This window comes from Saccharomycopsis crataegensis (assembly GCF_037102585.1).
Source record: "Saccharomycopsis crataegensis DNA, jcf7180000000098, whole genome shotgun sequence".
NCBI classification, from domain to species: domain Eukaryota; kingdom Fungi; phylum Ascomycota; class Saccharomycetes; order Ascoideales; family Saccharomycopsidaceae; genus Saccharomycopsis; species Saccharomycopsis crataegensis.
This window is the reverse complement of record NW_027043838.1, coordinates 1,450,361-1,464,277: the sequence shown is the minus strand read 5'-3', so window position 1 is coordinate 1,464,277 and position 13,917 is coordinate 1,450,361. Positions and strand designations below refer to the sequence as shown.

General features: G+C 37.6%; 5 protein-coding genes across 5 annotated transcripts; 1 reads left to right on the top strand and 4 right to left on the bottom strand. All coding sequences in view use genetic code 12, as the record gives it.

The window, feature by feature from the left end:
* Nucleotides 1–184: 184 nt before the first annotated feature.
* Nucleotides 185–1,141, bottom strand: BTS1 (farnesyltranstransferase; the record flags this gene model as incomplete). The annotated part of the gene is made up of 1 exon (XM_064999896.1): nt 185–1,141. One exon carries the CDS (start codon nt 1,139–1,141, stop codon nt 185–187), a length of 957 nt encoding a protein of 318 aa, XP_064855968.1.
* An 812-nt stretch (nt 1,142–1,953) lies between these two features.
* Nucleotides 1,954–2,292, bottom strand: DASC09_063110 (uncharacterized protein; the record flags this gene model as incomplete). The annotated part of the gene is made up of 1 exon (XM_064999895.1): nt 1,954–2,292. One exon carries the CDS (start codon nt 2,290–2,292, stop codon nt 1,954–1,956), a length of 339 nt encoding a protein of 112 aa, XP_064855967.1.
* A 132-nt stretch (nt 2,293–2,424) lies between these two features.
* Nucleotides 2,425–3,102, bottom strand: DASC09_063100 (uncharacterized protein; the record flags this gene model as incomplete). The annotated part of the gene is made up of 1 exon (XM_064999894.1): nt 2,425–3,102. The coding sequence occupies one exon, from the start codon at nt 3,100–3,102 to the stop codon at nt 2,425–2,427; it is 678 nt and encodes a 225-aa protein (XP_064855966.1).
* Nucleotides 3,103–3,965: 863 nt separating this feature from the next.
* On the top strand, nt 3,966–4,613 carry DER1 (derlin; the record flags this gene model as incomplete). Its single annotated transcript, XM_064999893.1, has 1 exon — nt 3,966–4,613. The coding sequence occupies one exon, from the start codon at nt 3,966–3,968 to the stop codon at nt 4,611–4,613; it is 648 nt and encodes a 215-aa protein (XP_064855965.1).
* Nucleotides 4,614–5,196: 583 nt separating this feature from the next.
* DASC09_063080 (Ras family guanine nucleotide exchange factor BUD5) lies at nt 5,197–13,446 on the bottom strand (the record flags this gene model as incomplete). The annotated part of the gene is made up of 1 exon (XM_064999892.1): nt 5,197–13,446. The coding sequence occupies one exon, from the start codon at nt 13,444–13,446 to the stop codon at nt 5,197–5,199; it is 8,250 nt and encodes a 2,749-aa protein (XP_064855964.1).
* Nucleotides 13,447–13,917: the final 471 nt, after the last annotated feature.

Here is a 13,917-nt window from a genome sequence, read left to right as displayed (position 1 = left end):
CATTTTTACGACTATATTTTTACAATGTTTCAATAACGATCACCACAAACGTAGTTATCATAACACATAGTTCCAAGCAAAAATCATTAAAAATAAATTAGAAGCAATTATAAACTCCATATTAGCCACTATAGTACAAACACCGATAAAAAAAAGTATTAGTTATCAAAAAAAAAATTAACAGTCAAAGAGCGCAAATCTTTTTTATGATAACTTTCAATAACTCAATAGACTTTGTGTCTTCTTTGAAATCAGGATTCTCATTAACAATTTCATTCATTAATAGAATTGCATTGGCTTCCAATTTCTGTAAAGTCGCTTCACAGTATTCAAAACTCTTTGATACCGTTTTCATATAGGTTACCACATGGTTTTTCAACTCGACATCGTCGGTCCGTTTGCTTAAAATGCTAATGACCTCCTTATTACTTTGATCGTACCTGATGGCGTGAATGATTGGGAAGCTAAACTTCCCTTCTTTCAAATCTTCGCAGTATCCTTTATTGGTGAAGTATTGGGTATTGGATAAATTTATATAGTCATCTTTAATTTGGTACGATATACCAAGGAGATTCACTAATGGCACAAATGATTTTTGTATTGAGGTCAAGTGTGATTTTTGTTCCATCAACCGGATTGACAACCTGAACAACCCCCCAGTCTTATTCATCACCATGTCGACGTATTCTTCCTCGGTTGGACAAATCAAAGATTCTCTCCAATATAGATCTAGCGCTTGGCCTCGGTGAAGATTCAAAAACTCTTCGTTCAAGATCTCCACCGCCTCGGACCCCAACTCAAGCGCTTTTTGGAAAGCCTTGAAATACATGTAGTTGGCAGTATTTATCGTCATCGCCACCCCAAATATCTCATGGGCCACCGGGTTGCCCCTTCTTAACTTTGATCCATCCTCCACATCGTCAACTAGTAATGAGGCGTTATGTAAGATTCCAATGATCTGAGTGATGGTTTGCAAATCGGCCGAAGGAACTTTTAGGATCTGGTTGAATGAATCAATGAGGGCGGTGCGGAACTCTTTCCCATTCAGGCTTTTTAGGTAATCGAATGGCTCACGGATGATCTTTTCATTATCTTCACTCCATTTAGGAGCGCTTTTCAAGGCAGAAACATCGATGTCCATGTTGTGTGTGTATATATATTGTATAGACAAACGATGAGGAGATCGATCTATCGATGGCAATTAATCACACGTCAGAAATCGTTTTGCTCATCGCGGAGAAAAATCAGAAAGAAAAACGGAAAAAGGTAAAAAAAAAAAAGTATGGCCATGCCGTTGAGGTTACGAATGATTACTTTCAGCCCAATCGCCTTCCCAGAGTTTATGACGATAAAATGGTAGTGTAAACCGTTTATTAAAGAGAAACTCATTGAGCAACGGTGACTGTTTATCCGTAGGAAGTGGGCCTGGCGACAACCATAGAATTTATCACATGCCAAAGAACATTAATATGTATTTTCCACTTGAAGCATTCGTCTGAGGGATCTAGATCTCTTGATTGGATTGAGCAAGGCGCCGTGAATACTCTCATAAATTGATATTTACAAAAACCTGTTTGATCTTCTAGTAAGAAACTCTGCCCATTTTATCGCATATCCTTGATTCTCCGAGGAAATTTGCACTCGCATTATTTCTGAAACACGCTGCAATTAATAAATCAAATTTGTAAGAACGGAAAAGTTATTTAATTAAACAGAACTATATCAGTTGTCAAGAATATATATTCTACGAGACACAAGTATTATCGCTCTCCTCCTCCAAAGAGTTCATCACACCGGATTTCTGGATTTTATTGTAGATTCTCGGTACACACACACCTCATTGATTCCATCAAAATTCAAAATATCGAAAATAATTTCCACTGAATTTATATTGTTCAAGTTTTCTTCCGTATAGTCGTGTAGTTTTTGATTCGTTGATTTGATGTTGTTACTTTAGACTATGGCTTTTGTATCCACATCCAATAAGATGTTTGAATCGTATCCGAATTTTCCAGCCCAATAAGCCATGCGTCCTTTTGGATCCAATTTATTCCTTGTCTTCTGCTTTTTATAAATGACTAGTTCACCAAAAGCTAGTAATCTCTTTGTATCATAAGGAACACCAAAAACTTTGAAGTAAGGACTCGATTCAATAGAGTCTAACCAGTTGATGTTATGCAAAAGATTGGCATGCAAAATTGCCCACGGGTATGAAAGTGTCCTAATTTCATCATTGAATTTGAAGCTCATTAAAATTTTTCTGGCAATGTTCATAAGAGTTCCATTCAGCATCTCAACTAGTGGGTTGTCAATACTCTGATAACCATTTGTGGTAGTGAAAATAATCCCTTCTTTTTTCAAATATTCTTCAAACGGTATACTTCGGAATTCACCCCCCTTTGTCACTATGTATTGCTCGAACTCTTATCGTGTGTTGTGTTTTGATTTTTGCGAATATTTCCATGGTAGCCTTAGCAGCATCCCTCTTAGACTGTTGTTCTGATAAGCGTTTCCTTGGTTATTTCTGTAGAAACTTCTGTTTTGATTGTTTATATTCCCTTCTTGTTGATTATATCTTTGACTCTGTCTGTTCCGATTCTTTCCCACATCAAAACTTTTGTTGATTCTGTGATTATGATTATTGAACTGATTGTATTGGTTTTTTCTCTTGCAAGCCACAGCAAAATGTCCATATTTCTCACATCTGTAACATTTCACAGGTTTGGAATTTTTTCTCTTTGACACCACATTTATAATCTTAGTGGTATCGTATCTCGTTTTCAAATTCTCAATCTCATCAATAAGTTCATAAATATCACTTGGTTTCCTTGAACGTAAATCGCCAGAGTAGAGAATGTTTTCAGGTATGTCACAAATGGTAAAGAGTAACTCTTCAAATGCTAATGGTCTGTTAAACTTTTCATCATATGTCATGTATTCCAAGATATTTTCCGCATATTTTGGATCATCAATTCTCATTTCCAAGCGTAACTTATTTTTTATCTCTTCGGTGAATACCATCTTGTTTGTTCTTTTTAACTCTCTGATAAATCTGTCAATATCCATGATTTCTTCGGGGCTGTAGCATTCCCTGAATATCATAGTTATGATGTCTTCTTCATATGGATGCAAATCACTTGGTACAAAATGTTCGTTGTCAATGGTTTTTCCCAAACCAGATACTTGTAAAGCACATAAAATATTTTTGTATACTTTTTGGAAACTATCTTTTTCAATGCTCCCGTATTTGTCAACATTATTCCGGGAAGCTAAAAATCTCAACCATTTGCTGTGTTCTTTTTCCAATTTTAGGCCCTAATGGAAGAATTATATTCCTAATGAAATGCTCCATTTTCTTCCACGAATTGTCTTATTTGTGTATGATTTAATTCATGTGTCCCAGGTTCGGTGCCATGTAAATTCTCGGTAGAGTTCACCAGATTGGAAGTATGATCATCCGTAGGTGCCGCATTGTAAGTGACGGATGAGTTATAGTTAGGGTTATCTTGGGATATTATGAAGTAATAATAATGAGTTGTTACAAGTTAGATTGGGGGGCTGGATGGTTTGTGTGTGTCATTTATATGTTTCTATGTATAATTATTTAAATCTCTGAAGATCAATCTTCTCCCGTATCAGAATATCTCTGATTGGCTGATTAGCTGTACTCACCAATCCTTTGACAGGATCTTCGTGCACAACTACCATTCTCTGGTAGTGAGTGCAGTTAGTAATGTGATTTCACTAGAACTGACATTTATATGTTGTTATGAGCGATGCTCGGCTGTTGCACATTTCACCCACACAAAATATCAATCTCTCCAACCTACCCTAAGTCCTATCTGCACACCGTAATAACCAGTTCCCGTAAGCATTCAAATCTCAATTCCAATTCCAATTCCAATTCCTTATACCTACGAGCCTTTTAGACACTGGTTAGGAAACAAAAATAAAAAAGAAAAGAAATGGAAAACATTCCTCTTGAGCTTATAAGAAAAGTACCCCCGGTGACCAGATGCTGGATTGGGGGAATTGTGTTGATGTCTATCTTGGAATACTGTGGGATTGTCCGACAAATCGACCTTGTATACTCGTTTGAGAAAGTGTTCCACCAGCACGAATATTGGCGACTACTCACCTGTTTTCTATACGTTCGAAGATTTAGCTTGGACTTATTTTTCTCTCTATATTTCACCATGACCACCTCGATCTCCCTCGAGGAATCTCTCGGGACCACGATTGATGGGACCTGGGACTACTTGTGGTTGATTTTTGTCAATGGGTTGATTCTCATTTTGTTCGCCACCTTCATTAGACCAACCTACTTCTTGGGATCCAAACTCGACGACGCATTGCTCTATATTTGGTCTCGAAGAAACCACGGTGCCAGGATGGAGATCCTAGGGTTGGTTAATTTCCGAGCCCCGTATTTGCCGTTTGTGTATGCGGTGATCAATGGTTTATTGAATGGCAGTACCGTGGTGGATATGATATTGGATGTGGTCACTGGGCATATTTTTTTCTTCTTTCAGGACGTTTTTCCAACATTGCACGGTATTCATCCGTTGAATCCCCCATGGAGGCACAAGGCTGCGGCCGCGGCAATTGCTTGAGAATTGGCATTAAATAAAAACATTTATTTCTTTTCGTATATACTTATACATATTTTTTTCAGTTCATTATTTGATTTATATTTCCGTTTTCTTTTTGTATTGGGTTTCAACTTTCAATAAAGCTTAGGTGTGTTACAGTATTTTTTAAGCAAAATATTCTTTTTTTTTTTGGGTAGTTAGTGTCAATGTAAGATGAATTGTTGAACTATTTTCTAGTAATCATTTTTTGATATTAACAAAATGGATAAGAAATGACTAAATATCAAAAACTTATATCCAACAAAATAGGTTGACACCTTTTGGAAGCAAAAACAAAAAAAAATGCAAGCACAACCAAAGCTTGAAAGAAATAAAAATCATAACACATCTATTAAAAAGCAAAACTAAACAATAAATAATAATAATAATAATAATAATAATAATAATAATAATAATAATAATAATAATAATAATAATAATAATAATAATAATAATAATAATAATAATACTATACCACGAAAAAACATTATAAGTAAGTGAAAAAAAAAAAGAAAGTAAAAAAACTAAATAATAAAAACAATATCAACTCAAACAAACACATAGCTCAATTCAGATTATTTTGCGGCTGGATCTCTAAACTGTATTTCCAGAATCTATCATAGTCTAAAATATTGAACTGTTGAGTGGCCCAAAGTTTGAACAAGATGAATTCTTCAAATGCTGGATTCGATACAATAGTATCATAACTTTCATTGTTACTAATAGGACTGAAGGAAAACACCGAAGGTTTTGAACTCGAAGACGAAGCATTAGTCGAATTATTGGCATCTCCTTCAGGGTACGTGACTTGGAAGTATTCCAACTTGGAAATTGTATCCACAATTTTAGAGTGCTTATCAAAATTAATCAAGCTTTTTTCTTCGCCATCAATCGTAATAATTCGCTTGCTTCTATTACCATCATTGGCAAAAATAATATCTTGTAAGAAAAGATTGAAATAAGGAACAATCGCCATTGGTGACTTCTTGTCCTCGCTCATCATATATGGCTTGATCAAATTTCTATAAACTTTGTAATTTTTATTTGGATGGATGATCTTCACCAAAAATTCAAACGTGTCCATATATTTCCCACTCAAACTTGCCCATAATCTGTCCAATCTACTAATGGCCGATAATTGTAACACTGTCATAATAGCTGCCAAAGAGTTATAATTTCTCAATTGATAACAAGCAGCAGCAATTTTAAGCCACTGCTTAATGTTGGCAACCCGAGCTTTCATAGATTGGCCAGGACTCAAGATAGTATCACTCACAAGATCTGATAGCAAATTAGTAAACAACACGGATTTCTCAACATTGACACTCTTCTTCAAGTGGATTCTCTTTTCTCTAAAATTTTCATCAAGCAACTCTTCTGGACGGATTGCCAAAAAGATTCTCGATTCAATATCCGTTAATTGCTTGGCGGTATCTACAGCATTATGGCTGGTTAATTCAGTAGCAACCGCTGGTGGCTCAATGTTTAATTTCTTTGAACAAACAGAAAACCAAGCATCAATCATTTGGTTCAACTCTAGAGTCTGGAATAATTTCCCGTTGGCACTGTAATCGGCGGATGATGATCTTGGAGTCGGCCAGCTATCCCCAAGGATATTCCTAAACGCCGCTACCGATTTTTCCAAAGTCGCCCCTTGACTTTTACTCATGATGGTACTGATATGATAATTACTAAAATTCATTGGCAAATTCAACGACACTAACAGAGACATTGATGAGTTCAGACTCAAAGAAGATAAATCATGTTCAGAATCAGAAGCAGAAATTAGACTGGTCGAAGACTCGGACCCGACGGAATTCTTTCTTGGTAACCCAATTCTTCTGGAGATCAACTGCAGGTATTCTGAATTCATGGACTCGAGCTTCTTTTTAGATGGATGCTTGATAGCCAATCTGGCACAAAGTTCAATGATGGTTAAAGACTCATTTGGAACGTAGGCGATGGCACCCTCATTCAAGAAATTGACCATAGTTGGTAACTCCAGGAAATCTTTTTCGTAGTCCCAGTAACTTTCTAACCAAATACGAATCACCGCAAGAATGGTTTTTCTTCGGTTCATCAATCTTGAGTCGTACACGCTAACTTCATTAACCCTCAATCTATAATTTCTCATCAAAAAATCTTTTTCTCTATCCCCAATATCAAACCTCTTAATTAATTCGTGGATCAACTCTCTAGTGGACGCAAAATTTCTAAAAGACATGAAGAATGTGGAAATGAAAAAGGTACTAGCATGGGTTCTTTCATTGGCTAACAAGAAGACTAAGGACTTGAAACTTGCACCAATGACATTCTTATTATCATCATAAACCACTTCTTTCATCAAAGTGTCGACAGAATATTCGGAATCATATTCCTCGTTGGTGATTGGAATGACAGAGTCCCTAGGATCAGAGTCACTGTTGGATAAAAATTCTTTCAAAATTCTGGAACCATCAAAAGTGATGGACAAGTTCTTTTTGGAACCACCTCTAATATGGGAGTACCTAAAGGAAGCACTACTTCTTCTGTTTGTTGATAAATCAGACACACCATTCAATTTATAATGAATCGATTGATTTTCTGTCAACCCAACAACACATTTCCTAATGAATTCTGTAGGAGTAATCCTCATGGATTCAAAATCAGGGTACTTTCGATAGATATTCAATTGAAAATCTTTCGTCAAGTTTAACAATTGTTGACAGCTACCCATGGCTTTGGATACCGAGATAATCATTTGTGCAACCACCCTGATCAACTTAGTGCCTTCTTTGGAATAATAGTAATCTTCATCTTTGATGGAAGGCTCATAATCATCATCATAATCATCTTCCACATCAGCCTTAGCAACCAAGTGCTTGACGCTGGTGACCAAGTCGCTAACATAAGCCAACAAGTTATCTAAGGAGCTATCGAGGGAAATGTTACTGGAATTCAATAATACAGTAGCAGATTTTCCAATAAACAAAAGCTCCCTCAAAAGTAAGATCACCTGGTGAATAATGCTTTCTAATTGTTCACATCCCAGATAATTATTTTCCACAACGTCCAATCTCCCCAAAATCAACGACAAATATTTGAATAACAAATCTTTGACCTCCTCTAATCTCTCCACCGCAAATGGTACACGCTCCAAATAGAGCACTTTCTCATGTTTCAGCCCTCTCTTGCTGCGACGACGGTTTTTCTTTTCGATCTTCAATTTCTCTTTTTCCTTTTCATATGACACAGACTCATCACCCCAAATATCCAAAAATGCTAAACCTTTAATCAAAACCTTATATGTCAATGACTTCAAGAAATTGATCTTGGTTTCATCAGTGGTCCCCTTATACTTTTCCGCCTTAGACATTAAAGTATACCAATCAGCAAGTAAAGCTTTTCTAACTTTTCTGATGACTGGTCGTTTATTAACAATTGGGGCCGCGCGGGAAATACAGTCAGTTTGTTGCAATAACAACTTAACCCCGTCTCTGATATCATTCATATGCTTTGTTGAAAATGTAAACAACCCAGCATCACCGGTTGGAACTTCTTGGGGATTCAACAAAAACCCAGCAGCCGCAACAAATAACGGTTTTAAATAAATCCTGCTTTCGGCAATCTTAGCAGCGGATTTGTTATCTTCCAGATGCGAATCATCGATGGCGGAATTGAAATAATTCATAGGAACCCAGCCTTTAGATAAATTACTCAATAACACAACCTCACCCCATCCAGACTCATCTATATTGAAAACAAACGCAATATCATCTTTCTCAAAACTCAAACAAATCGCCAGGTCTTCTGATTCTAAGGATGTAGCATCAAATGTATGGATAGCCTTGATGAACAACAGCGCCAATTCATTGGACTCCTCCGACGATTGAAAGAAACTCAAATCAATAGAAGAGTCAGTGTGCAAGTCTGAACTGAAGTGCCTACTCCGATGATACCCTTTCAAGTCAAGTGAAGTGATACTAGGACTTTTCTTCATGGCGTTCAATGACAAATCACTACGGTATCCATCTCGTAATTTCAAATTGCCATAAACTTCTTGATAGATTGAGTCGGTAGTACTATTGGATAATGAAGGTTTATGTTTTGGCAGACCAACAGAAGATGCCCGATGGCGAAACAGACTATTGGCAGAATATAAAGAATCAGGTGATCGCATGCTATAGTCGGTCATGGATTGATTCAACTCTGAGGTATCATAGTTCGATAGCTTGCGATCAGTTTCGGGAGTCTTAGCATTCGATGCATCTTTAGCACGAGGAGTGGTGGTGACTAACCTTAAACTATTAGAATGCTTTAATTGAGTAGATCTTTTGAATGGTGATGTTGTTGGAGACAGGAATCCTTTAGTTAAAGTTCTATTACTATTACTATTGCTGATTTGGATAGTATTTCCATCAAAATCAGAAACCGTCAGGGCCATTGCGTTGGCATTAGAATAAAGAATCTTGTTCAAACTCAATTGACTAGATTTCCTTGGTAATGACATGCTCGATCGGGTACCATCGTAGTTTTGGATCGCAGTAATATTACCGTTATCAATAAATGGATTATCACTATTGCTATTACTTCTCATTTTACTCGTGGTCTTAGCAGTAGGTCCATTGTAACTGGCTAACAGATCGTCACCATTTTGAAAAACTGGGGATTCATTTTCCGATTCCTCAGCAATTGTAGGATGATAAGATCCTGGCACTGGCGGTGGGTATTTTGGTTGCTTTGGGGCGGCAGCCACATCATATACCTCTATTGAACCAATATTGGATGGAGACTTGGCAATCGTATCAACTTCACTGCTTGATGGATTAGACTCATTACCGTTTAAAATGTTGGCAAAAATTGGGTCCTTAGACATTTCAATTGGTATAGAACGTACCGCGAAGTCAAGTTTCTTATTCTTAGAATAATCCTTATCGGTGGCAAACTCGAACTCAGAAGTTGATCTAGTCAGCGACTCATCACTTTGTACGAAATTTTCATAATTAATGTCAACCGATTTAGGAGAAGTGAAATCATTGAACCCTTCTTTTTGCAAAAGCTCCACAAGTTCTGGTGGAACATTTTGAGTCACATCAGCGATATTTTTTTGGAATTCCAAAATTTTTGGAATATCATTGATATTGTCAAAGTTCGATTCTTCCATTCCTGCCATTTCGTTAATCCTAGCCGGGCTGTTTTCTTGCAAGTCTTTTTCATCAATGACCTCTCTGATTGGTTTTTCAGCAAAATTCAAAGTGATCTGACTATTGTTTTTCCCATCAGTTGGCAATATTGGAGTTTGATCAACGTCATCCTCATAGTCTGGTAACAATGGAGTTCTGAAGGTCGCGGATATTGGCCTGAGGGTATTTCTTTTGTTAGTGCTAACAGAAATTGTAGACAAAGTTTTTGCCAGTCGAGTCAAGAAATCTTCTTGATATGAAGTCATTGTTCTAGGGGAACGAGGTTTTCTCACACGCACATTACCAACACTCAAACTGTTCATACTAGTATCACTTTCGCCAAAGCTGACATTTGCCTTAGATTTCCCGTCAATGCTGTCTGTGCTTGCATTTCTTTGACTTTGATGTTCAAGGTCATTAAGCGTAAAAGTCTCTGAGAGTTTACTTTGTGCTTTGATTGCCTTGGAACGTGGATTTTGGTCAGACAGTATAACACCAGCAGCAGCAGTATCATCATTGGTAATTTGTTGATTACGGCCATGAACGTTATTCCTCGAAATCATGCTGTGGTGATCCAATCCATTTGCATCATTTTGTTTAATCAGCTTTACATTTGACAGCACCAATTCAGTGGATTTCAAAGAGCTTTTACTGCCCATCGGTGTGTAATCCGTGGTTTCATCTTCTTTAAGCACCGTAAATGACCCACTAGCAATCCCAGACCCACTACTACTACTAGCGGTCCCTGAACCTCTATCACCAATCATTAAATTATTATTAGCATTAGGCATATCCACTCCTGCTAGTTTACTCAATGACGATGTGATAGATGGAATATCTCTATGGGCTGCAGATAACATCCCCCGACCAATTCTAGCACTTTGTGGAGAATCAACCTCCTCAATTGGTGAAAGTTGAGTATAATTGTGGTCCTCAATAGAATCATCAAAAGCCAAGAAATCATTAGTGGTCTCAATTTTCCCCAACAGTTTAGGTACATCATTATTATCCACGTGTACCGGTATCAGTAGTGCTATCGACAGTGACAGAGAAGGGGCATTCAGATAATCAGTAGGCTCTGTAGCTTTCAATTGATTATATGGTAAAGATTGGTTAGTTTTTCTCTCCCTCGGATCATTTGATTGTGAAAAATTAACCTTGACAGGAGAAACCCCAACAACTTTCTTTGCAACAATAGCGGTTTCAATAATCTCAGCGTTATCCGAAGACAGGGCTTGCAGTTTTGCAGAACTTGAATTTTCAGATTCCGCCGGAGTTGAAGAAGGTATTGAGCTGTTGATGTCATTAGAAAGTTCTGGTACATTGATAGCGTCCAATGGTGAAGTATCACCGTTGGCAGCAGCATTATTGGATGAAAGTGGTGAGAATCTTTTAGGAGAAGCACTTTTATAAAAAGATACCAATGGTGAACTACTAAATTTTCCAGATAATCTTTTGCTTAATCTTCTGGTTGGAGATCTGAAAAGGGAGTGGCTAGTTTTGCCTTGTGATTGCTGGGATTCAGATTTTGAAGCTTTTATTTCTCCAGGAGTGGTGGTGTTCAGATTTTCAACTGGTGAAGATTCATTGAGATCGCCTATTGGATCGGCTTGTTGAGATCCTGGAGTTAATATTTCATTGTTCAAGTCACTGTTCTTAGGTTTTTCATCCATTAGCATCTCAAAATACTGACTAGAACCCACAGTCGGAGTAGGTAAATTGTTGGACTCACCAGTATAGTCAGTATCACTGGCTTTACCACTTTCATTATCTGGAATAGTTGGAGTGCGGATACCAGGGGTGGCAGAGTTATCCTTCAAAACATTTGGGGACAGCAATGGAATATCATCAGCAGTAATGAATTCTCGTGAATCATTCTGCAGTTTCTTGCCCTGCTCTTGAGAAGTTTTTTGTGCAATATTGTCAAAATCGGGTTCATTGTAGAGACTATCTGAAACAGAAATCCGCAAAATCTTATTTTTTGTACTAGACTTGGAGCTCTTCCCATTAGTATTTCCCGCAGTTATGGAAGAAATAAGTGAATTTCGATGACTTTTTGGTGATGTAATTCCGCCAAGCGACATCCTTGAGATGATTCTACTAAGTTTTGAGGAAGCTGAGGCTGGTGATGAAGCTGTGGTGGCGCCGGGAGTAGTTTTCAATGTGGCTGGTGTTTTATTTGAAATTTCATTTGCCTTGAAGCCATCAGAAATCTTCAAATCCTCGTCTTCGTCATCTGAGTGAACCCCCGGTTTTTCATTGATATCATCGCCAATTGGAGGCAACAATTTATTATGCAAAGGCTCATCATCATTATTATCATTTTGTTCAGGTGCGTATGAATCACCATTGCAATCTTCGTTTAAAGGCAATTCAAATCCTTCATTAGTAGAAGCCAAAAACTTTTCTTTCCCATTGACAGTAATTCTTGACCCAGTGTCACCACCACTAGCTGCGTATACTGGGGTTGTTGGTACCCTTGAATTGAAATAAAACAGGTCTTCGGTTAGAGTACTTAATCTTGAATCAGGAGCGGATTCAATAGGCCGCTTGCGATACATTATTTGCTGAGAAATTGGTGCCGAATCCTCGGCATTCTGTTTTTGAGAGAGTTGGTTGATCTTGTTGTTGTCTTGGTTCTGTATTGGTGGTAGAGGCTTATCTCTTATTGACTCTTCAAGCATATCAGTATCATTAAACATATCATCAAGTGATAGATTTGTCTGGACAATTTCCATTTGCAGATTACTTGCGTATCTTTCGGCGGCGGCGTTTGAGGCTGTAGCATCATTCAGATTATTATTTGATTTGTTTTTATTTGGTTTCATCAACCTGTTGAAAAATGTGAATGATTTCTTTGTATTCAATTGGGGTTGAACTTTTTGAGATGACTGGTGATGCTGCTCTGTTGGCTGTGGTGGTAGTTCCTTCTGTTGCGATTGGGCAATGGATTTCTGAGAGCGATGTTCAGAGATATTGGATGATGCAATAGACATGTTTGCATTTGAATTGACGGCGTTTATTGGAGCATTCAGGAAAAAATGCTGATTTTCAAACAGAGGTATATCCATAGTACTGCTGGTGACACTATGATTTCTGATATGGTTAAGTTCGGTTACGCTAATCTTTCGACGAGGTTTTTTTTGCAAATGCAAAGGTGAAGACAAACTTGGGGCGGTTGAGTTTCCGGTATTATTCGCAGTTAAGAGCCTAGTGTCGCTGCCAGTGGTGCTAGTATTATCGATTTCTGGAATGCCAATACCAAAATTAAGCTGGCGAATCTTGTCATTCGGCAGCCCTTCTTGATCTTGTGATGACGCGACAAGGTTATGAAGTCTCAGATAAGATCGTTGACGAGTTGATTCCTCGTTACTCAATGAGTGAAGAGATAATTTTGACGACTTCTTTCGAAGCCCTGGAGGGGTGCCGGAGATATTGTTAATGTTGGAGGATGTAAGTGGCTGGGTGGATGAGGCTGTTACATTAACTGAGCTTCGAGAATCAGAACGGGCACGCAGACCAATTGACCCATCGTTGTAACCTGCGGCAAAAGGATCGGGGATGTCGTGTTCCAAAATATGTTCTGTTACGTTGTTATTGTTATTGTGATTTGATATTGAGCCGGTTCTGTTACGGCGTGTGAAGATCCCCATGGTGGATAATTATGTAGATCAGATCTGTTATTATTGAGCCATCAATAAAAATATGATTTTTGGTTTGATTTGAAGTGGAACGCGGCAGACTTCGATAATTTGTATTGGTGTAATATATTTTGTTGTGTAGAGATTCTGGAGATTGTGATGTTGACAATGATAATAATAATAATAATAATATACCACTAAATGAATCAAATCAGTCAAAATGCATTACGTTTTCTTTCCCCCAATTTTTTTTTTTTTTTTTTAATTTTTGGCGGGGGTGATTTTTCGCTCTGGCGCGATTCGTGTATTTTCTTACAGTCGATCAATTGATCTGGGGAGAGTAGTAGGCAGACCCTTTTCTCCAACAACAATAATAACGATCGATTATTACTATTACTGTGATTATTACACCATCAGTTCCCAGCCACACCATACGTCGCACTTTATAATCTCTGTGCCAATCATTGAGTGTCACTATAGCAT